This window comes from Melospiza melodia, chromosome 1 (assembly GCF_035770615.1).
Source record: "Melospiza melodia melodia isolate bMelMel2 chromosome 1, bMelMel2.pri, whole genome shotgun sequence".
Taxonomy (NCBI): domain Eukaryota; kingdom Metazoa; phylum Chordata; class Aves; order Passeriformes; family Passerellidae; genus Melospiza; species Melospiza melodia.
This window is the reverse complement of record NC_086194.1, coordinates 130,399,705-130,423,883: the sequence shown is the minus strand read 5'-3', so window position 1 is coordinate 130,423,883 and position 24,179 is coordinate 130,399,705. Positions and strand designations below refer to the sequence as shown.

Sequence of the window (24,179 nt, the reverse complement as noted above, 5' to 3'; positions counted from 1 at the left end):
TCATGGTGGTGGACAAGTGTCTCTTGATAAATGCTCTCTGGAAATCCGTGGGGCATCTGGATGGTGAGGGGCAACCTTCAGCAGGTAGGTGGGTAAGCAGGGGGTAATAAAACAAGAAAAATTGTCACTTTGAACCTTTCTGCAGGACCATGCATGCATCCTCTGCTCCAAGTTGTGCCAAGATTTTTGGTGTATTCACTTACAAGAGCTTCTCAGACCTGCATCAGCAGCTCAGCTGCACAGAGTCATTCCCATGGGGGAAGCAGCAGGGAACACAGCAGAGTGTGCATAGGTTTTCTATGCACTTCATGGGGAAGATTGTGTCAAGTTTTTGATACAGGAATATCAGTTTTCAAGGAGGGAGTGCAGTATTTATCTACCTTATTTAAACACTGTTGATCCAAGTAGACAGCTTTATTCAAAGGAAATCCAAATGGGTGCCTGCAGCTTGGAAAATGTGTGGATAAAATTGGTCCATGCAAGCAGTCAAATGTATATGTTGCTGAAAACCCAATAGAACATTCTCCCATAGGATGAATTTCATCTGCTGAAACAGACAGGTCTGTACTCAGAACTTGTGTCCAAGTAACTTTAAACAATTTATCTCAGGAGGGAGCTGAGCATGCCGGCTATTCCTGATGTTATGTTTGCCTGATCTGTTGTGTCAGCAGTTGTGTCAGACTTTAAGTGTCTTGTTTTAGAGGCTCACATATGAAAATTTTAGCTCACTAAAACAACTAAACCAAGGAACTTCCTGACCTCTGGAAAAACCTGGCTGGTTTTAAAAAATCCTGGCTGAATGTATAAAAGAATAACTCTTGACAGTTGAATGGGAAAAAAAAATTGTTAAGAAATATCTTCACAATGAGAAATACTGTAATTGACATGAACTATCATTCACTGTGTTGTGAATGGACTTTGATCTGCTTAGGTAACTCTATCTTGGTGCTTATGCTATCCTGTAGCCTCAGTAGAAGTATGGACTGTATCCTAGATGGGCTCAGCAGCTCTGTGCCCATCCTGTTTGTGATGGCTTGGATGAAGTTGCTACAAAGCTGGCATGGGAAGGAAGAGGTGGTGAGGTTTCCAGCTGAGCTAAAAATGTTCTCAGTGATGCAGCTGGACCAGAGCTGTATCAGTTATAATCCCTCAAAGGTGACTTTGAGGCACAGTGCTTCATCATAAGACTTTCTGCTTATGGTAAGTGTGCTGGATGGTCCCAGCCTTTCCACAAGGAGTTGAGCTCTGACTCAAGGCTGGCATTGGTATGTTACTAGAAAAAACATTTTGCATGTATTTCTCTGAATTTGAGGTGACAGAATGAAGTTTGGCCAGGAATATTAACAGGGGTATTTTCCATCTATGTTGATCATTCTCTTAACTTTCTTTCATTATCTTTTGAACAGAAAATACCCATGGATGAATATCTGATGTCTTTAAAACTACCACCATGTTCACTGAGGCTAGAATTTCATACTTGCTGTGGTCAGTCTTTCCCCACAGTTATTAAATAACAAACAATTGAAGAGAACAATTCACAGAGGAATCGTAGTGTTTATTTATATAACCTCCTTGGTAAGAAATAGCAAGTAGCATTCTGTAATAAATGCGTAGTCTTTCTGCAAATGATGTATGAAACCTGGAAAGGTGAACAGTATCTGATATTTTGTTCTCAGGAAATAATTGGACCAGCTGTGGTCTGCCCAGCATTTTGCTGATAGCTTGGGAATGAAATGAATATTGTGTCTCTGCATGACTATTGTGTCTCTGCCACGAGCAAATCACAGTCTCCTAAAGTGAGTCTGTGGGTGCCTTCTGTGCTGGAAAGAGACATCTCCCATTCCACTGCCCTCTTCAGAGCTGGGAAATAACCAGTTTTCAAGAAGCTGTAGTTGAATATTATGTAGTCAATAGGATAGGCTGTTAATAGTGTGGAAGGTCATTATTGAATCCATATGTCCTCTGATAATGACATCTTTGTTCTGGAAACACTCTCTTGTGTCATCTGCACAGGTCATTAGAGATGCTGAGCTTGACTTCTTGGTGTGTACTGAGTCTTGAAGGGGCTATGCTCAAGCTGTGCAGTAGTTGAGGAAGAGATTTCTTGGTTTTCCTTACAGTACCTCCTGTATCTCAAGCAGCTGACTGCTTCAGGGCAGTGAAAAATCTATGGTGTTGGGGGTTTTTGTTGTTGTGGTTTGATTTTGGGGGTTTTCTTTGGTTGGTTAGGGATTGGGGGGGTTTTGTGGGTTTTTTGGTTGGTTTTTTGGTTGGTTTTGGTATTGGATTTTGGGGGGTTTCTTTTGAGTAGAGGAATCAAGTAGAATTTCTGGAAGGAGTTTTTAGCGGAGCAGAGGAATCAGTATAGCCTGTATCACAGATTTCAGATCTCCTGGGACCTGAGCTCATTCTCCTTCTGTCTTGAGAAGTGCTATTCTAGTTCTCCCTTTTTCCCTGGTAGTTAGTGTTGAAGTGACAATAGATGGGGAAAGGTGTAAGGAGGAGGAGGAGGAGCTGATGACCCTTTGATTAATTTGTGGAGAACAACCAGATGCTGTTTCCTAAATGTGCAATAATTGGCAGAAACTAAGCAAAACTGGGTAAGACAAAGAGCACACGTTGTTGCTTGTTAGGTGCATGAGGTGTATCATGGAGGTGCCTTTGAAGCATCATTGCATCTGGTTGACCTCACAGGCTTCATAGTTGAGAGTGTTTAATTTCATGAGCATTTGGCTATAACTTCTAGTCTCTGATTTTGACAGTAGGTCCCAGAACATTGTCTAGTACTTTTTGTTAGCTGAGCTTTGGCATATGTGAGGAATTTCTTCTTGGGATATCTATCCTGATATGCAGTGCTGCTGTGTCTTCCTCCTCATCTGTATCTGAAGAACAACTGAGTGTCACCTCCTGCACAATGTCACAGATGTTTGTGTAGTGAAGTATTTCTTAGCAAACACCACTGCAGTCTTGGACTCCACTGCCTTCCAGATCATTCTCAAGTATAAGTCTTCCATTTGGTTTTGACCTAGACAGCTTTGCATGTTACGGATCTGTACCTGAGAAATTTCCTCCCACCTTACCAGGTGTCTCCTACCAATCATACATCAGTGAAAGGGAAGGAGGCTGGAGGGAGTGCTGTCTTCAGCAGGGCTTTTTGCACCTGTTTGTGCTCTTGGTGCAGGAAAGCATGGGCATCCTGAGCTTTGGGAAATGTGTGTGAGGGGCAGGGACTTAGGAGAGGTGGTTTCTGCCCACTGCAACTACTCTATTTATATCTGTGTATCTCACATATTTCCCTGGCACCCATCACCTTGGCATATTTCTCAGATGACCATGGCTTTTTTTATCTTCTCCTCCTTTTAACAGTGTTTTCGCCTTCTTTTTAAATTGGTCTTTAATAAAGTTAAGAATTTTTGCCCAGGGTTTTATAAACATGTGTTATTAAATTTTAAATCTGTTTTGAAAGTGCCTCTATCCTACTCCCTCCTAGTAAAGTGACCTTTTTAAATGGAGGGAAGTGGGTTTAGATGACAGTCATGATAAATGCGGTCATGTTCACTCAATAAAATAAGGCCCAGTGCATTTGAGGATAAATCAGTGAAATGTACAGCCCCACCTGTCTGTCTCCATCATTCATTTCCACTGTCACTTTCACAGTGGCTGATGGATCACAGTTGCTGTAAAATTAGACAGCCTTTAATCTCATTTCATCCTGATTAGCTTCTCCTTACCCTTTCCCTCTAACTCACTGACTGACACGCTAAAAACTCATGCAGGGCTGTGTTTGAGCGTGGCGTACAAACTTCTCTTCAAATACCCTTTCTGTGGGGCAGGCAGGTGTTCCAATGAGTTGAGATAAAAAAATGAGAAGATGGGATTTTCACACTATTAAAGCCAAACAGCAGACAAAGACTCATATGAAATTAATGAAAGCAGCAGCTTGGCCAGACTGTGTGATGGGCCAAATTCTTCCTGTTACACCCTGGCAAGCCCAGTGAGTTTGAGAAGATTGCTACTACCAGATACTGAATTTAACATGCCCATTGCCATGTAATTTTGACTGTTGTCTATGAAAGTTAGGTCCTATCTGGGTGTATATTCACAAGAATCATGGTTTTTAGTGCAAGTTTTCTGTGCTTTCAGGGGATATTTTATAGCAAAAAAAAAAAGAAAAAGAAATTGTTCTTTTGATTTCTGTCTATAACTCCCAGTTCTGAGGGGTCAAGGAGAAAGACTGTGAGGTGGTTGATTTCTCAGTTAGAGTCCCTTCCCTCTTAGATGTCCACACTGCTGCTCCATTCTCTCTGTTTTGTCCAGTTCCCTTCAGTCCCATGGGTAGATTCATGAGACTAAGAACAGTTTTCCCCAAAGCTCTGAGAGAAACAAAGGTCACAGTAAAGGTCTGCAGTGTTTTATTGCAGTCACCTTTCTTTCTGAAGGCCAAATACTGCCCTTCTTTCTAAGTCAAGCCTCCTTTTAGCTTTCCTGTGAGTTATGGACGGTAATTTGGGTTGTTTGGGCCCAATCCTGTATCAGTGGGAATGTTGCCATCAATTTCAGTAGGAGCCAGGATTAAGCCATTAGTTTTCAAGGTTTAATTATCATAATAATTATGGGAGTCTTATTGCATACCTTATATGCATGGTAACAGCAGAAAAGCTTAAAGCAGAATTTCTTCCTCTGCTGATTCTGTTTTTGTCAATATGGTGGATAAATAAACACAAATTTTTGCAAAAGTGAAAATACAATGGAAAAAAATATGCATGTGTGCTGCCTGCAGACAGTTTTTCCTATAAATGCTGGAGCTCTTCAGACTGACCAATAGAAGATGTTGAGGGTGCAACCAGCAGCTTGAACCTAATTGGAAACCATAATAGAGCACTGTATTACTTAAAACTTGAAGCCCTCACAGGGTCCCAAAAAACATCTAAGAAAGGCAGCAATTTCTCATGAGAGACAAAACTCTTTATGTACTACAAGCATCTACAAAATCAAGAAGAGCTCTGTGGTTTTGAGAGAGATTAAAATAGGAAAATGTCTAAGACTAAAGAGTGAGATAATGATGATATGGTGTCTCAAAAGATAGCAAAAACAGACTTCATTCTTTCATCATACTGTAGGAATCTCTAGGTAGTATAAAAATCTTTTGCAGTGAGATTAGTTCCCAGTTAATATAAATTGAATCAGTAACAAATAACCTTAATTAATGAACTTTCACTGTATCTGGCTGCCTAATTTGAGAACTGCTTCACTTACATGACTTGTAAGAGCACAGACTATGAAAAAGATATTCGACCTTCGCTAGAAACTAAAAACATACCTTATTTATTCATGATTGCCTAGGCAAAAACTTCAGTAAGAAGCTGAAATGAGCCCACTTGATCTTTAAGAAAATGTGTCCTAAATAGCAAAGCTGTGCGTATTTCTTCTTATTATTATTTGCATATGCTATACTGCACAACTGCATTCTGAGAAAAATAAAAGATAATAAAACAAATGAAATGAGAGATATATCACTCAAAATAATCCAAGTGTGAGATAGGCTGCCTCTCTTTTTTTTTTTTTTTTTTTTTGGCATTGGCAAAAGAGCACAAAGTAAGAGCTGGCCCTGAGTCATATTGATTTCCCACTGCACTGGTTTCCTAAGTGCTCTGTTGATCCGTGTCAAGCAATAAGTTCCCTGCCTGTACATGCACATCACCTCCCCATTTGTCCTCACCTAGATTTAAGGTGCCCATATGATGAGCTGAACAAGGACATCATTTTTCCTACTGGTGCCACTGGGCCAAAACTACTCTATGTGGTATTGTAACTAATGCTGTATAAGTTTGCATTTTCCATATAATATCACAAGTGGGTATATAATATCATTAAAGTGGGTATGGCACACTGCAGTAATATCTGTGCCATGTACATGTAATCCTTGTTTTCGCATTTTACCATTTGCAGTGGAAAAAGTAAATATTAAGAAATAGATGTTTGCATCTGTAGCTGGTCCATAGTAATCATGATACCTCTCCCCCCACCTAAAAAAGGGATATTGCAAACCTAATGCCACAGTTTTGATCTTTGTTAACAAAGGGCTTCCTGATTAGATGAATAGAAGATGTGTGATCGTGCTGCTAATGACATTGTACAGGAAATTAAGCGTATACATTTGGAAAAGGCATTAAATCAGCAGGACCTTAATTTAAAAACTTAAAACTGTATGGAAATGCAGCTTGTTCATTGCTGTGTAATAGAAAGCTGCTGAACATACTGACTCTTCTTGTGGAAACATTACCAGCAGAACAAAGCATGGCTGAGTTTTTTTTAATGTTTTCTAGCATACTAGGATTTCTAGCATCTGCTTATTTTCAGGGAAATATCATGCAACTTCCCTTTTACAAGTTATTTTTAGATTAGCATGTATGGTACTTGGGCAGGTGAGGGGGCACTGAGGGACCAGAATTCCTGATTTTTTCCTTAATTTATTTGCAACATTGAATTGCATTAGTTTACTAATAAGTGGCTTTGTCTGCTGCTAAAGTCAGTGTTCATACATGCCTGGGGTGACATTCTCATATTATTTCGTACAGATGGTGAAGAGGAAATATTTGATAAAATCAGTGTCCTGAGCTGACAAGGAATTCTTGCTTTGTTTGCAGTTATGCCATACAACAGTGCCCATCACTGCGTTGTGGAAGTGGAAAACTTCTTGTTCGTGCTGGGAGGAGAAGACCAGTGGAACCCTAATGGTATGTACAGAATACTAAAAGGCAAAGGGAGCATCTGCCTTTCCTGTGCCTCCCTGGCTGTCAGGTCAGCTGGTGTAGTGATTAGCAAGGGATTTTGAGGACCTTCAGCCTAATTGTTGAACCTAGTAAAGGCTACTCTTTGGTATTGATGTAATAAATATTTGGTACTTTAGCATTAGCATCTCTGTCATTCATCAGCTCCCACATCCCTTGAGAAATGCCACAGGCAGCAGAACAGACTCTTTCAAGTGCATGCACCAGGCAGCAGCTGTTAAGAATTTTAACCTTCATTTCCAGTCTCCTTCCAGTCATAATATAATAATGCAATTGCAGTAGATGAATGCTTCTTTTCTGTTGTCAAACAAGATACTCGCAGCTCAAGTTGTTAATGTGTTAATTATCTAGACTTTGAGATTCTTAAACTGATCCTTTTTTCAGTCTTGTGCAAGAGCTTCTCATATAGATTATCTGCTGCTACCTTCTTTCATTTGATTACTTCATAAATTTACCGCAAAGAGAAATTAAACAATTTAACAGGCTTCTGAGCAAAGCAAAAGGAGAATACCATGCCTTGCAAAATTCACAGAATTGTCAAGACACTGTTAAAAAGCTTGCACATGAAGAAAGAGTTGTAGTTGTAGCAGTCTGTGTAACAGAGATAATTATGACTGAGAAACCATAAAACAGCTTGCAGGTACACATTTTTACTTTAAAACACCAGAGGATCCAGCTGAAATTACATATACTGCATATATTTTATTGTGAATGCCCCATTTCAGCATCTGCACCAAACCAAATTATAGAAAATTGTTACATCTGTTCACTCCCTAAAACCTGAGACAAACAATCCAGGCCACCCTATAAGCATGTTTCTGGTGTAGTTAAGAATATCACTATATGTCCTAGGAGAAGGGCCCCTCAGTTCTGTTGTTGAATATTGCTGAATGTCTTTAATTAGAAGCAGGAGACAGTGCAGCATCACTAATGACAATTTCTTTTAGGATCGTTGGCCACATCCATCCAGTGAGGACCCCTGTTGTATTTGGTGGTAGGCATATGGACAGGCAGACCTTGTTCCAGACAGTTTATAATTAAATGGCCATGTCACATGAAGGGTAAAAGAAAAGAAGTGTAATTACCCACATTCTGAAGATGTGGAAACTGACTTGCAAGGTGATGGAGAGATGGTAGAAGGGGTGCATATCTTGCATCGGAGATAGGAGTCAAACACAGTTGTTTGTGAGATGAATAGTACCCAAGGCCTGAGATTGCCTAGATCTGGGTCAACTGGGCTGAAGATGTTGATGAAGACATCTTCCAATTTCCCTGACCTGTGAATACCAGTGCTGGGATTTTTTCCATAGAGAAGATAGCCATAACAAAGGTATGAGCAAAGGTATTGCTGTACTGATCTCTTTATCAAATGGATCTTGTCACTGAAAGTGAACCTGAAATCATAAACTACATCCTGTGCTGGGCATATTCTTTCTTGTAACCATTTTGCTCTAAATGTGCAGCTACATGGGGGCAGCTCACACATGCCCACTTGAATTTATGTAAAGGCCCTTGTGTGCTATCCTCAGAGCAGAGGAGGGACTTCAGATGGACCTACTTGGATCCATCTTGCCAAGGCTTTACAAAGCTTCTGCTTCAAATTAGACTGTTCCAGGTGTTTTTTCCAATGTAAAGAGTTATATTAGAGATGGTGGCAATGGTAAGGCATTGCTTTAGCCATCAGACCATCTGGTTCTTGAGAAACTGTGGGGACCCCAAGGAGTGCTCATGCCTCCTTCATGCTCCACTGACTTCCTGACAACCCACAAAGTATGGGAGACATTTTTTCTCACATTTTTGCATCCTCCAGTAGCTATGCCTTTCCAGTCACAAGGGCTTCTTGCATGAGTAAACACTGATGAAAGCAGGGTGCACAACACAGGCATGGATTTAAGACCAACCTTCATAACCTTTAGAGCCGTCACCTTCTAGCATGGCTGCAGAGCAGAGAACAGTATCTGCCTCCTTTTGTGCCATCATCCTGATTTGCTAATCCTGATTTTTGTTCGCTCGTCCCAAGTTCTGTGTTCTGACAGAATGGATGCATCCTAAGATGTGCAATCTCCTGGCTGATGAGCAATGCAAAACATAGAGTTCTCTTTCAAACTAAACTCCAGACTTAACCAGTTACATCAGGCAGATTAAGTAGGTCACCAAGTCCTTTTCCTGCAGTCACAGGCATCATACAATCCCATTTTGTAAATTTTCTTAGCTACATTTGAAAAGCAGTTGGATTTCCAGCCCCCACTACTTCTTTTGGAAAGCTGTTACAGAATCCAATTGCTCGAAATGATTAGGAGCCTTATTCTGATACCCAACAAAATGTATTCTTTGACTGTCTAAATCACCTTGTTCTCATGCCAAGGCTGGCCTTTAGTTTAACAGTTTTTCCCCTCCTGGAGATTTGTTCCTCTAAAGTATTACAGGCAGCACTCCTATCCCCTTTCAGCTTTTGTATTTCTAGGTGCAACAGGCCAAGTTCTTTGTCTCCTGCCATAAGGTAAACTTTCTGTTCTTCCTGTTGCCATAGTAGCTCTTCTCTGTGACTGTTCTAGTTTGATTTCATCTCCCTTCCTATGAAGGACCCAGATTTGTATCCTGCACTCCCAGTTTAGGCTTACTAAACCCTTCTTCTACCCTGCACTTTACAGTCTTCTACATACATGGTGTTTGTAGTGAGTATGTGTATGACACATATTAGGCAGCCAAAATATAGATCTGTATAACAACAATGAACAAGCTGCTGTATAACTAATGAAGGATGCTGTATAACTCTGAAGGATGTAGTTTAATACAACAGCCTCAAACCTTAAAAAAAAAAAAAGTAGAATTTATTTTAAACTTAGGATCAATATTTATATTATTTTGAATTCCTGCTTTTTGGAATACAAAGAGATTAGTAAATGTCTTAGGCAATGAAACCTAGAACCTGTTCAAGCTTGCTGTTACTGTTTTGCTGCTTATTGAATCTATAGCTCTCTATGCCTCTTTTTCTAAATTGTCCGTGTAAACTAAAGGAATCCAGATAGGACCAAAAGCAAAGCCTCACTTGACTAAGCCCAGTGGCAGAAGGACCAGTTGCCCTTACAGTAGGGGAATCTCACCCTGTGTCTTGAGGTGGTGCTGAGAGGGTCTTATCTTTGAATGGCACTCAGCATGGTCCTCGTTAGGCACCATGCTGGTTTGGAAGAGAAATGCTGCATTATTCATCAGTCTTCTGCTTTACCCTCCTCATATAGAACATGCTTATAACATGGCTGGGAAATCAGTTTACTTCCAAAGAGGTCAGTGTGCTTTCTTTCTCTGTTTTCTTGTAGAACATGAACTTAAATTATTACGACTATAAATTCTAGCTGTATTGTTATTCTTCTCTACTGTCTTGATGGTGTATTTACACATGCTGAAGTAAGTGTGGAATGAAGCAGGCAAAGCGAGCCAATCCTGCAGAGGCTTGTCTGATGCAAAAATATTCACCTTGTAGAATGCCCAGTGACCATTTATAGAACTGTGACATACACAGTTAGGTTATTCTGCTGGCCTGTGAAGCCTCTAATTCAATTTTTTAGTCACACATACATAAACAAAGGTTTCTGTTTTCAAAATGCTCATCTATTGAAGTCTCAGGTGTTACAGGAAATTGCCATGCACTCTCTTGCTTCAGTTTTCTTGCTTTGGTGTCAATCTGCATGTAAAATAAGGTGAAATCTTAATATCGTGAAGACATGAACACAGTTCTTGGGCTTGACAGCAGGGAGAAGCTAGTTAGCTGGTGTATGTTGCTCATGCTTCATATTTTAGCTAACAGAGTTGGAATAAAACTCTTAAGAGTGTATTCCCCCTTCGATGCACATCTGTAATTCCTTCTAACTTACACTGAAAGTACATGGTAGAATAAACTATCTAGTGCAAACACTGCATACCCCATGCTGATGGCTTATGCAGCTTCTGGTTATTTGCACAATGGGTTTTTGCCACGTTCCACACAGAGAGAATGTAAGGAGAAAGAAAAGAACGTGTTCTCTCTTTAATTTTTTTACCTGACAAAATTCTAGTCATAAAAATACTGTGGGGATGCCCTCTTTGGGCAGTAATTTTGTTTAGTGCTGTGATTTATTGTGGCTGTGAAAATACCACAGCTTGTGTAAGTAAATTTAAATACACATTTTCAAGATGTTATTACAAAGACCAAGAATAATCGCTATCTGCTTTTACTGCTAGTGACTGCTAATTCAAGCCTTGCAGTGCCCCATTTGTTGAATTATTACTGTACACACAGTGTAATCATACATTGTTGTAAAAGGGGGAACCCTTCATAAAAGGTGTCAACTTGTGAAGTATATGTAATATATATTACAATCATGATGTTAAATACATGAAACAAACAGCTGAGTGTCAAAATAATCTATCTTTACAGGGAAACACAGTACAAACTTTGTTAGCCGATACGATCCCAGGTTTAACAGCTGGATACAACTTCCACCCATGCAAGAGAGGTAAAAACCTGCTATGTGTTTTTCAATTTCTGTTTTCTCATCCTAGGGGCAGCTGAGGTTTGGCTTAGTTCTGGGAATAAGGAGGCCTGTAGAAGCATTGGAAGCACAGACAAAACTGCAGCATGCAGTTGTGTCCCATTTGCTTCTAATTTTTAAAACTTTCCAAATTTGGAACTCCAGTTGCCAAGTCCTGCAGTGCTAACTCATGCAAAAGCCATGGACTTTATGCAATTACTGGTTGCCTGAGTACGGTCTGAAGGATTTTTCTGAAGTCTCCATAGTGTCCTGTCATGTTCCCTGACTGAAGTGTCATGATGAGTTTGGCAGTAAACAAGCAGTAATTATAGTCAGATATCTTAGAGGCAACTGAAACCTTCACATGTTGACTCCATCCTGTTTCACCACACCAGCTATGAAAAGCTCTCCTGAACATGTCTCCACTTGTCAGAGGACTCTCAATCCTAGGTGGTCTTTGAGTGAAGTTGCTGTCAGTAAATGCATATTAGAGTAGCTCATGCTTTAATCTTGCTGTGTACCAGAGCAAAGGTGGATGTGGACTTGAGCAATGACTTGTAAAGATGATGTAAACTGAACTGTGGATCCCAAATGCCACCCTCACAGGAAAAAATTCCATAAACCTGAACAGAATTGTTCATGTTTCGTAAGAAGAATCTCAAAGGCAGAAGATCCAAAATTGCAATGTTATTTGAAGAAAATATTCAGTGTCCTTCCTTCAGTTAAACACCCATCTTCTCATGGATCCCATGTTCAAAAGATCTCACAGTGTCCCCCTCAAATGCTTTCTTTATTCCACGCCACTATTACAGTTCTTTTTTTTGTTGACTGTCTACACTATTCAGATGTCTATCAGTCAGAAATATATTGAATTAAATGCAGTGTTGTGATTCAAGGTGTATCTTATGAGATGCTTGGAAATATGACTGTTTTTTCAAATTTCCAGGGGTAAAATGTCAGTCTGCAGAATTTTTGAAGGACCTTTGTTCAAGATTCAGTTTGACTGACCTAAGTCCCTGCTTTGGCAGCACCTAGCCTTCTCCCTCATTCCCTCCAGCACTGTGGGATAACCTTCACAGCTGTGATTGTTTACTTTAAAACAGAGGGACACCTTCCCCTCTGGTTCAGCTTCCTAGAGTGAGTCACCACCAGTTTAGGTGTTGGCATGGGGGAGGAAGGAGATGAGCATCAGAGTGGGCATCACCATGCAAGTCATCCTTGCTGAGCTGGGAGACTGACTAGGAGACCAGCTGGTGTTTGTATGGAGCCTGGAGCTCTTCTGTGGAGCCTAATCTGAGTTCTGACCAGGCCCTCTGGGTACCTCCGAGCCAGATTCCTGAGGGGCGTTGGCAGCTGGCTGAGCAGTTGGCTTGATTTGGCTGACAAACTTCAGAAAGCAGAAGTAGGGAGCTGAGGGTCAGAGAAAGGAGGCAGTAGGAATTTTCCCACCTCCACGTTGGCCAGCTGTGTTTCCCTGGAAAACCATGCAGCAGGTGGCTGGCCTTGTGCTCCGGTGCTGCCTTCAGCCAAGAGGCCAAAACTCAGCTGTGCCCCGCGCTCCTGCCTGTAGTAAACTGTAATGTATGAACACCACAGCTCCCTACAGAGGGACTGGAATACAATGGTCCACTCATACATAGTTCCTTCTGCAAGGGGCTTTGCTATGACAACCTTAATTGTCACCTCTTTTGTTCAGGATACATAGCTCACGGGCTTGTTTTTCTTTAAAGGCTCCTAAGCATTAGGGCTATTGTTGGAAAAAAGAGATTTTACACTCACTTTCTAAAATGTTTTTGATGGTTTGTCTGCTCAGTCCTAATGACTTCCTCAGAGTTATTGCTGCTTCCAGTGGTATGGACTGGCCCAGTTTGTAGAAGATCATGCAAATAAGAGAGAGCTTTTATGCAGTTTTCTTTCCTAGCTCCTTTAGTGAGATAAAGTTCCCATTAAAGTCAACAGGTTATTTTCCCCCTGGAAGGAGTACAGGGTCATGCCCTGTCTCTGCTGGCATAATGCAGGCACCATTGACAAGACAGACTGTTAAATGGGTTTTTCTGAGTCATTATGGTCCATCAAGTCAAAACCTATTTAGGAATTTTAGTCTGAGAATAATTGGCTGCATAGACTATAATAGCTCCTTTGAAATGACTGCCAGGTAAATGTGGGACTCGTTCACAGGCAGTATATTCTCAAGTCAAAAATCTGTATGAAATATTTGATAAGTAAACTTTTATCTCACATGCCAAAATCCATATCTGATTGATTTTACTGTATGAGCTATAAAGAAAAGTCTAATCCCATCATGGATTCAATGTTGCCAGTGTATTTTCTTTAAAGCTAAGTTTGGTTCCTTTTCCCTTGAAGAACATCCCAAATATAAACACTTTTGAAAAATACATACTATTTTCAGGAGCTTGTTGTTTAGAGAATCAGCAAATGACTCATAAGCTTTGGAAATACAGATCTGCCTGATGATGCCATAACAACTGGAAGGTTTTTGGAGAACAGTTCAGTTAGACTATGCTGGCTACTGAAGGAGCAGTCTTTGTAGGAGCTGTATCTGAGCTTGAGGTGCGAGCCTCAGCTGGACACCTCAGGCAGAACTGTTCCACCTTGCCAGCTCAACACAGAGCTTTTCAAGGTGTGTGGAGCAAAACAGCATTTGAAACATCTTGCTTTTTCTTATATTCTGAGTTTAAAATTTTTGTTTGAAGACCAGCTAAAAGCAAGGCATTGTACCAAGTTCTGAAGAAGCACAAGTGGAAGTGGGAAGTGAGCAGGTCAGTGTACTCTTTGAGGCTGAGAAAAGGCACAGAAAAAGAAATACAAAAAGTTCACATTTTATTTTTGTCTTTGACTTTAATAATAGTAATGTCAACCCCTATTAAGATTATTTATGTTTTAAAAAGCAAAGCATGCACTCTATAAATTACTCTGAAATCAGGTCTAGATATTGTGACAATCAGTAGCAGCACTGGTAAATTTAAATCTCAGACTGGTAGATCTGTTTGGTGTTTCAGGGCATAAATTCATCATGTGTGAAAATCATGAGGAAAATCTTCCCTTTTATATGTGTATACTTGAAAGAAGTTGGTTGGGTTGATGGTTGGGTGTGAAGGAAAAGCATTTAGGAGAACAGTGAACATCGAGTACTTTCAAGTCCTGAGGAGAATCACAAAATAATTTTCTTATTGTCCATATTCATATCTTGAGGTATATTCTAGATACCTGATTAGAATGGATAGTGTCTTGCATTGTCATGCAAAGATTGCTGTATTACAGTTTAATCTGAATCATATTTTACAGCAGTTTAAAAGTCATCATTTGACAGCATGCCTTTGCATGCTGTAACAGCATGCCCTTACACACTGTATCATTGTAAACTAAAAAAAGCCAAAGAGCTTAAAATATTTGTGACAGAAGCCACTGAGTGAATGTTCACATCCAAGCAGAAGAGTGAAGTATGCTGATGCTTTCATTTTTGCTCCTTATAGTGACACTGTGTGGATGAAACCAGGAGTACATGTACAGAATATTGTCAGTGAAACCCTAGTTAAGAGAATAATGCATGCAAGTTGCTTCTACCTCTGCTTATTAAACCTGACCAAAAAAAAGGCAAAACATGCTGAGAGTAGTTTGTTAATGGGTTCAGCAGAGAAGGTCAGAGGAGTGGATGTGGGAGCGCTGACAACAGGCACCCTCTGGTTTTCTGCTTTGTGGTTGCTGGACACAGGAGGGTTGAAAAATGGGTACCTGACTATGCAGGCACTCTCATATCTAATAGGAGGTGACCTCTGCAGCTTTTCCTACTTTTGGGGCAACTGTATGCTGTGTTGCCTCTGGCCCATCACATATTCTCAGAAAGCTTATACACACTTGATTGCCTGTAACACCTATAGCCTCTGTCAAATTAGAGTGAAATCAGTCAGCAAGGGTTTTTTTTAAGAGACAACAGTAGTCAGACATGGGTACATGTACAGTGTAATCAAATTAGCTTTGTTTCCATAGAATATCAGGCTAAAAACATAGATGCACAATTTGCTGCCTGACCATGCAGAGCAGAATATGCCATCAGCTTCTATCTGCCCACTGACAGATAAATTAAATAGTCTTTTTTAATTCATCAGTTGATCTGGAGACACTTGCCAGTATTCCTGTCCTGCTATTTCCACCGAGTTTTTTTTCAGAAGTCTTCCCTATGGTAGAGCTCCCAGCCCCACTCAGAAAGGGGTTCTGTCCCACACCATCCAAATTGCCCATGTGCAAGCAGGGTGAAAGCAAAGAAGTGAACAGGAGATGTCCAGTGACCCTGGCTGGTGAGGAGCCCTGTCAGGTGTGCACCAAATCCAAAAAAGTAAGGCCAGAAACTGGCAGTTATGCATCAAATCTGTTCCCTGGATGCCCAGCCAGCCCTGCTGTTTCCATGGCTGTATCCCTTGGTGTCTGCCTGACTTCTCTTCCAACTTATAAACCACCAGCCAGTCTCAGACTTTTAACTAAGAGATAAAATTTCTCCAAAAGGTTAAAGGATGCTACAAATTTTGTGAAAATAATTAGCTGTGCAAAAGAGCAAGATCTTATTCCTGCATTCACTGAAGAAAAGGCTCCTGAACATGCCCGGCTAGATGCCAGGTTAGGGACAGGGCACACCAGACTTTGCCAGCTCACCTGGTCACAGGATGGCTGTCAGGAAGCCTGGGAAGGAGTTGGACATGGAAGCTGCTCACTGATGATGCTGTGTGTGCCACTGCTCATCCAAATGCTTTGGAGGTCTGCAGGTTCAAGTCCTTGATGGTGCAGCTGACCATCAAGGCCCCAAGATTTAGTGCATGATTCAGGAGTGAAATCTGCAGCTGCTCCCAGATTCAAATTAAGGCATCTGGGCAGGAACCAGAGTGCATTGAATTGAGCAAGTTTTGGCAAGCTACAGCCACACTCCAGAGTGCCTGCTTTGCAGGAGCTGTCAGAGCTACACTTTGCTGTGCCTGGCCTGCCTGCTCATTTCTGGGCTCCCATGTCATTCTGGTTTCACCCAGGAGAAAACTTTATGTTGGGGACTGACAACTCTTCTCCTTCAATATTTTGTTCAGCTCTTCATCCAAGCCCAGCTGTTCTCTTTTGCAATTTTCTTTCTCATGTTATTGCAGCTTGAAATGAAAGGTCTCTACTCTAGCAAACCTTCCTGTTGCTGAATGATCCAGGGAGCTTTCCCCTGAGTGGATTACACCAACCAAGGTCTCTCAAAATCATCTACTGCTCAATTTTTACTTCAGCAACAAACACTCACCATTGATTTTGGAGGCACGAGGAAGACAAACTAATATAAGCCAGACAGTCCTCGCCAGAAAACTTAATTGTTTTCCTACACACCTGAGCTGCATGTAAAAGCAGACAGGTGGCTAAAACTTTCATCGGGGTTAGTTGGATGGAGACAGACCTCATTTGAGTTAAAGGGTGGAAATGTAGTGTTGTGGCTAGCATGAGGAAAATTGTTCTATTTGCAGTACTGCAGAAGGAAGAAAAAAATGATAATTGAAGAAAAATTTTGATGATGTGGTTCTCTTAGTAAATTGGGAACAATGACCCTTGAAGGACCATAAAGAAAGTGAATGTCAAGATAATTTATTATTGTTACATTATCTACCTCATTTTTCACTTTGTCTTACTGAGTTGTTATATCCCTTACAAGGTAATGCCCCATACATTAATGAGCACCTTTTTATCTTTCACGGGTGTGAAAAAGAAACAAACAGCTTTGAGAAGGGGTATTTTCTGGCAGCTTTATGTGTGCCTAATTGTTTTGACACAAAAAATGAAGTGTTTTTTGATGTGGAGTATTGTGTATTTGATTAGCAAAGCAGCCACAGTCTCTAGGATAGCTGTAAGCACGTGAAGCTTCCTGGAAGCTACTTCTCCCTGATGTAGCATTTGAAGGAGCAGCTCTCTTAGTTCAGGGAGTCAGCTGGAGAGGGGAACGAAATGTTTGACATGGCTAATTGGCTTGTTGTTGGCTTGTTTGTTTTGCTCTGCCCTGTCCTCCAGGAGAGCCAGTTTCTACGCCTGCCGCCTCGACAAGAACTTGTATGTCATTGGTGGAAGAAACGAAACTGGCTACTTGTCCAGCGTGGAGTGCTACAACCTGGAGACAAACGAGTGGCGCTACGTGTCCTCGCTACCCCAGCCCCTGGCAGCCCACGCAGGAGCCGTCCACAATGGCAAGATATATATTTCAGGCCAGTGTCTTGAGTAATTCCTGCTGTATGACAAGAAAAGCAGCCCAAAACCACCATAAAAATATAAACAAATGGCAGAACCCCAAAACCAGAGAGCTAAATTCCTGCTGCAGCACAATGCCTTTATTTCTATTAATGAGCTGATGTGTATTTACTGTGCAGGAGGTGTTCACAATGGAGAATACGTCCCCTGGCTGTACTGCTATGACCCTGTGATGGACGTCTGGGCCCGAAAACAGGACATGAACACAAAACGAGCAATCCACACTCTGGCTGTAATGAATGATCGACTGTATGCAATTGGAGGGAACCATTTGAAAGGTCACATTTTTAATAGCAAAAAAGTATCTCAGTGTCCCACATCTCTGATAAAGAATATTTTTGTTAGACAGTCACTGTTAAATACATTGAAAGCCAAGCAACACAATTTAACAGGACACTTGAGCCAGCAATTTTAAAAACATTTTATGCAAATTATTTTAAAATTATAACAGTACATTAAATATATGAGTAATGAATGCTTTAGATAATAAAAATGGGAGCTTCCATTACTCAAAGGCATGGACAATTTGTCATTACCAAGAATTCAATGAAACAAACAGATTATTCTTTGACCCGAAAGTACCAGCAATATTTTCCTCTGTAAATCATTTTCCAAAATGTGCAGTTAAAGAGAGCTTTATTCAGAGCAACACACAAAACCCAAGCTCCTGATTTAATGAAGAAAAAAAAAAGCAAACTTCCAGCCATTAAATAATAGGACTAGGCTCTTTAAATCCCTTTTTAGTATTAAATGCAGCTTGTTTATTATAATTCTTTTTAGAGGTCTCTTGTTTTCATCTTTTGAAAAGGTCTCCTATTAAAATAACTATTGCTTAGGCATTTGGTAATTTTATCTTAATACCTGTATGTCACTGATGTTAAAGATGCTTCTTAATCCAGCCACTTAGACAAAAAGCACACCTCCTGCTCCTTTCTCCTGTGATAATACTTGATAGTTTATATTCACTTTTTTGATTCTTTCTCCTTTAATGTTGAAAACCAAAAAAAAAAAATAAAATACTCCCAACAACAAAAGATAAAATCATAATATAGAAGAAAAAGTCAAAAAATGTGTTAACTGCAAGTAATACCAGGTCATGTCTGACTCCAGTCCCTGGGTCCCCATGACACTGTAAAGCCACATGCTGCTTTTGGAGAGCTGAGTGTCTGTGGAGCATGCCAGGGACAGTCCCAGATGTAAATTTTCCCTGATAAATAGTACTGGTGCATAAACGCCTGCAGGCAGGCTCAGTGCTGCTGTGCCTCCCCTCCCCACCCCAGCCGGGATGGGTGGGTATGGACTGGACTTTATAAGGTGAAGAGGGCAAAAGCTGCTTGCACATCAACAACTGCCAGGTTTCAGTGCTTCCCAGTGTTGGCTTTTCCTCCTACAAAAGTAAAACCTATCACAGCTCTTCTCAAGCTAAAGCACATGCTTTGGTTTGCAGAGGCTTGAATTGCTTCTATTCTGCCTCCTTCTTTTCTTTTTTTTTTCCTCCATGTAGTTTCACCTACTTCTAATAAGCCTTGCAGTTTTGCCTCTGCAACTGTGGTCTGAGTGCCTTTGTTATGCTTGAACTGCTCACTGTTGTGAGGGGTATTTAACATCCAGGCTTCTGGAAAGATGTGACTTTCTGGTAAAAGAACTTTTTGGAAAAAAATGGTTTCTCCTGTACAGTGAAACAAAAGGAAGAGCTGCAAGGGCAGGGAGGGGACTGAAATGTGGATGAAATGTTACAAATTCTCCACCGGCCGAATAGCAGGGCTCCATGGCAAAGCCCTCCTTTGTGAAGCTGAACTGTGTAGTAGTGTTAGCTGTGCATTTACCACATCACAGCAGTCATGTGCATACTGCAGTTTGCTACAGAGCTTTTGACAGCTTCTGGGTGCACAGCAGTGGCCTTTTTATGGTGCCTTGAAAACCTTAAAGCAGCAAGTAATTATTTCATATTATTATGAATTATATCCTCTTATTTCATACTCATTCCAGACATAAATAATATTCAAGCAAACAGCTCCCTTGTGAAGTGCCAATATCACCAAATACCCTTTTTTACAGAAAATCTTACTTCTCTTTGCTGTCATACCTTGAAGAGAAGACAGATGGGTTAAGAAAAGCACTTCAGCATATTAAGAAAGCCATACTTTTACTGCAGTGCTCTGATAAAGAAGGTAGTTTGAAATAGGGAATTGCCTAAAATTAGAGCAGGAACCAGGACTCTTGTGTTCAATGTCTGTGTTTGGCTCACTTAATTCATATTAACTGATACAGCTTGAGAATCTTGAGATGAGATCCCTCTGCCCTTTGGTGATCAAACAGCAACAGTTGCTTGGAGCATTTTTTGGCTTACCAGGGAAAGATGGGACCGCCATTTTTGTGGTTACATTTTTTTTGTTGCCTTAAAGACTTTAACCCAGCTGTGCGCTTTAGAGTATACCTTAAGTCAGCTGGAAAATTGAAACTGGTCCTGCACATCATGTCCATCATGCTAAGCACTTTGTCCCTCTAGAACCAAGTGGCTTCAGCTGTCTAAGCTCTCCCTGGACTTGTTAGACATTGATTTCTGAGCAAAATTCAATCTGTTCAATTTTGAATAGATTGGATCTGCTGAATTTTGAGAAAGACTGCCAGGACAATCTTTTCCTACATGGTCAAACTTGTATTAGCACTGATAGACAAGAAGGAATTTTGTTTGAATCTGCTTGTGTCACTGATAAGTTATTACTGAGTGTTTCCTGATGTGGTCAGATTTTATATGCACTCATGATTTGTAAAAGATTGTAGAACTAATGGTAAAAACCTTCAACAGATTTATTTGAACTGAAATAACAAAGCATTAATGTTACAAAAGTTGGCTTAAATGTATATGAAACTATTTTCTTTAAAATGTTTACAATTATGTTATAATTGTAGTAGTATAATTGTAACTATAATTTAATACGTTTAACAGTAAAATAAGCAGTAAAACAGTATGTCATAACACATGTTCTATTTCCTGAATGCCCTCATCCAGGTTTCTCCCATCTCGACGTAATGCTTGTGGAATGTTACGATCCAAAAGGTGACCAGTGGAATATCCTGCAGACTCCTATTCTGGAGGGTCGCAGTGGCCCTGGCTGTGCAGTCCTTGATGACAGTATTTACCTTGTAGGAGGCTACAGCTGGAGTATGGTGTGTACCTGCTTTCTACAATCACCTTCCTATTCCTTCTGAGTTTTGTGGCCAGTCTATAGAGTATGCAGATGGGATTGAGGGAAGAGGGGAATTAGTTTCAGGGGCAGGCTTGGATTGGTTTTCAGCTCATGGAGAACATGGAGTGTTTTTTCACCTTTGTGCTTCTCTATTTAGATAAGTTATTATTGCACTCTGTTCACTGATATGGAGTAATTTAAAAATCAGAAGGAATTTTGAAAAAGTGATTGATGGGACTGTATGCTGGGACTGTATGCTTACAGCTCTGCATATGAGGTGCTTGTAAAGGAGACTGATTTTCAGAGGCTGGGTGCTGAAACAACCAAAACCTATTGAAGAGCTTCTAAGTTTGAGTTAACCCGAGTCACTTCAAACATCATTAGAGCTGATGTGTGACTTGGATTTTACCAAAGCCACATTTAATATGACATTTTGTTCTACTACCAGGGAGCCTACAAATCTTCTACCATTTGCTACAGTCCTGAGAAGGGGACTTGGACAGAGCTGGAAGGTGACGTTGCGGAGCCCCTGGCAGGACCTGCGTGTTCGACTGTGGTGTTGCCGGCCTGCGTCCCGTACAACAAGTGATGGGCCAGGAGCACTGACACGAACACTGAGTGCATTTGGGAAAATAATGACGGGTGACGTAAATATTTTATTAGAACACAGTTCCTGGTAAAACAAAGCTACCATAATTGACCCCTCATTCCATGTTTATGCTTTAGGAGCAAACTAAAAGAAAAGAAAAACCAAGCGTTGTCCCATCTCAGATAGGTGCCGGTGTCTTATGAAGCGAGAAGCTAAAACACACCGAACATTACATGCTGACAGACTGCCATTTCAGACTGATTTAAACTTTTCCTGCTGCAGAGACACTCCTCACATCAAATTTAACTTTAAAAAAAAATGATGGCTAACTGTTCAAATAGAGCCTGAAGAGACAAGATCAGTATTGTGCATTGTATCTACCTGCATGTGATCTGTGTTGAAGTCATGAGGATGTTGTTTTCATGAATGTTTCAGAATTCAGATAGTGAAAAGCTCACACTGCATTGCAGAATTGTCTCCTCCTCTGTAATCCTAACCTACAACTACTTCATATGCTCTGCAAGCAACACAGCATCAGAAGATTATAAAAGGTAAAGAAATATCATTCAGTTTTTGCACAGCTTGGCAACTAATACACTCTGCCTTCAAAGTCCCCATGTGCAAGTGCAGCAGAAAGCAGACTACAATGAAAGCTATGCTTTACAGAGCACTTCTTGCAATAGCAGCTTAGGGATTAGGATCAAATTCTGCTAATCACACTTGTGTAAAGTCAGAACCATTTCACTGAAATCACATGGAATGACTGGTTCTACATTAGTATAACAGAATTTGGATCCTACAGCTTAAAAGCTGGCTTTGAAAAGTAAGTTATTTCTATGACCACTTAATGAAGCACCAGAAACCTTACTTCCTTTTCACTAACCTGTTAGATATCAGCATCTGTGCAAGTTCTTTCCAAAGACGAGAAGACTGCATTTAATCATAAATTTATTGCTTTGGACTCTAAAATGCTTATGCACATTTTTGGAGAGACACTGGTAAGTAGTTAAAGTAGTCCTGTGTGGTTGATCTTAAGATGCACTCTGAGAGAGTTTTACTATTGATCCAAAGTAATATAAGGCTAGACTTTCCACTGCCTTATAGCCTGTGTAATTATTTACACACTGCAAAGCGGGTTCAGAATGGGACCACATGGGACCAGCAGCATTTAGGACTTGCTTCATGAAGTCATAGCTGCTTGCACAAATCAGACTGTCTGTGTGTTAAGCTTATGTCTTTCTGTCCTGGCTTTGTAAAAGCAGTGACAAAATCTGAGCCTGATTCTTCACCACCTTGCAGCTAACAGACATAATCATCTGCACCTCATTAAAGTATGTGCATAATTCTTCCACTGTGGTTTACTAGTGCTGCATCCATCACTCTCAGGACCATCCTCTTTACTGGTGACATTGCTCCATCCAAGCCAATGGATGTACTTTATGTCAGATAAATATCTGGCCTTTAATTTGCCTAGTTGTAGCTGGCTGCACCAGATAAAGGCAAAGGACACTGCGATCCTGCATTTTTAGCCCTGCACATATCTTTCACGAGAGGACTTCATGCTAGTGCATTAAACAAGGAGCAGGCAGCTCCTGGAGGTTGGTTTCAGCTGCAGAGGCAATAGATGGGAAAAAGACTTCATTATTTGCTTTGCAAAATAGAAAAAGGGTGAATGTACACAGAAATTACACTATATATTGATGCTTGAGAGCAATATAAATAACGGAGAGCAAATATCATGGGACTGTTTCTCTCTGGCGTCTGTCCAATTTTATTGCAACTCCCTTGCTTGCAGCAGAATTACACAACTTGTAAAATTGGAGTAATGCAGTAAAGACTGGTACCACACAAATGCAATAATCCAATTGATGAGGTAGCTGCACGCCTGGAAAAAAATGTTTAAACAAAATAATTATCTGAAGATGCTAATATTTGAATGTGCCCTTGGGGAGTTCTCCAGTAAGCATCACTAAGGAACTCATAAAGGTGGAGTGTATATCCTGAAATCTCAATCCATTTCTCCTACATAGTGCAATCTTAGTTGGTTTTGTATTTATTTATATTGTTCAGATCCAAGGGATCCCTTGTAAAATATATTTGGTGCAATCATGACTTTTTTTCTTTCCTGTTGAAAGTATATAAATATAAATATATATAAAAAATGAAACAGTTAAGATACTAAATGAGGAAACCTTGTATGACACTTAAAAGGTCTGCCACTGAACATTGTCTGTCACCTGTCTCTACTAAAATGTACCATTTTTAAAGGATACTTCTTGTCCTTTTAAATGGTTCCTTTTTTTTACCAAGATAATTTAAAGATTTATGAGGACTGTATCTAAATCTTTCTATCTATCAGGAAGGCATGACCAAGGAAACAATGCTAACTAAATAAGTCACACAAAGAATGTAAATTTTGTACAGTACTAGACTGTGTAAATGAAGCTTGCTTGTAGGGGGGAAACTTGAAATAAAACTTTATGTACTAATTCAACTGTCTGCCATATTCCTACTTATAAAGTGTATGTATAAATAATATCTACATTAAATTCTTTGGAACTTTTTTTATCATGTAGATGTGTGAACTTCCTTTATTTTCTGGTGTTACATAATGGCCTCATTGTTTTCCAAGTGTCATTACTCAGTGCTTGTCAGTGCAGTGACCGCAGTAAAAGGCGGGTCTGTAGTGAGTCGGTCTTCCCCAGAGCCCAGTGCCTGGCCTGGGAAAGCAGCACCTTTTTCCAGCAGGGAAAGCTCCACCCCTGTGCCTGCTCTCACTGGAGATGCCACTGCATGCCTGTGAAATGCTTCCTCTGTTCCTCTG

The 24,179-nt window shown here is 40.4% G+C and overlaps 1 protein-coding gene across 3 annotated transcripts in view; it reads left to right on the top strand.

Annotated features, from left to right (window-relative positions):
• The window catches only part of KLHL14 (kelch like family member 14), a 60,876-nt gene extending 36,946 nt beyond the window's left edge, over positions 1–23,930 (top strand). For all 3 annotated transcript variants that reach the window (XM_063168161.1, XM_063168149.1, XM_063168140.1), the window contains exons 4-9: positions 6,648–6,737; positions 11,206–11,284; positions 17,342–17,532; positions 17,695–17,853; positions 20,589–20,746; positions 21,215–23,930. In XM_063168161.1, the coding sequence (XP_063024231.1) occupies positions 6,648–6,737; positions 11,206–11,284; positions 17,342–17,532; positions 17,695–17,853; positions 20,589–20,746; positions 21,215–21,355 (818 nt within the window). In that variant the 3' untranslated portion in view covers positions 21,356–23,930. The remainder of the gene's footprint in view (positions 1–6,647; positions 6,738–11,205; positions 11,285–17,341; positions 17,533–17,694; positions 17,854–20,588; positions 20,747–21,214) is intronic.
• The last annotated feature ends 249 nt before the right edge of the window (positions 23,931–24,179 follow it).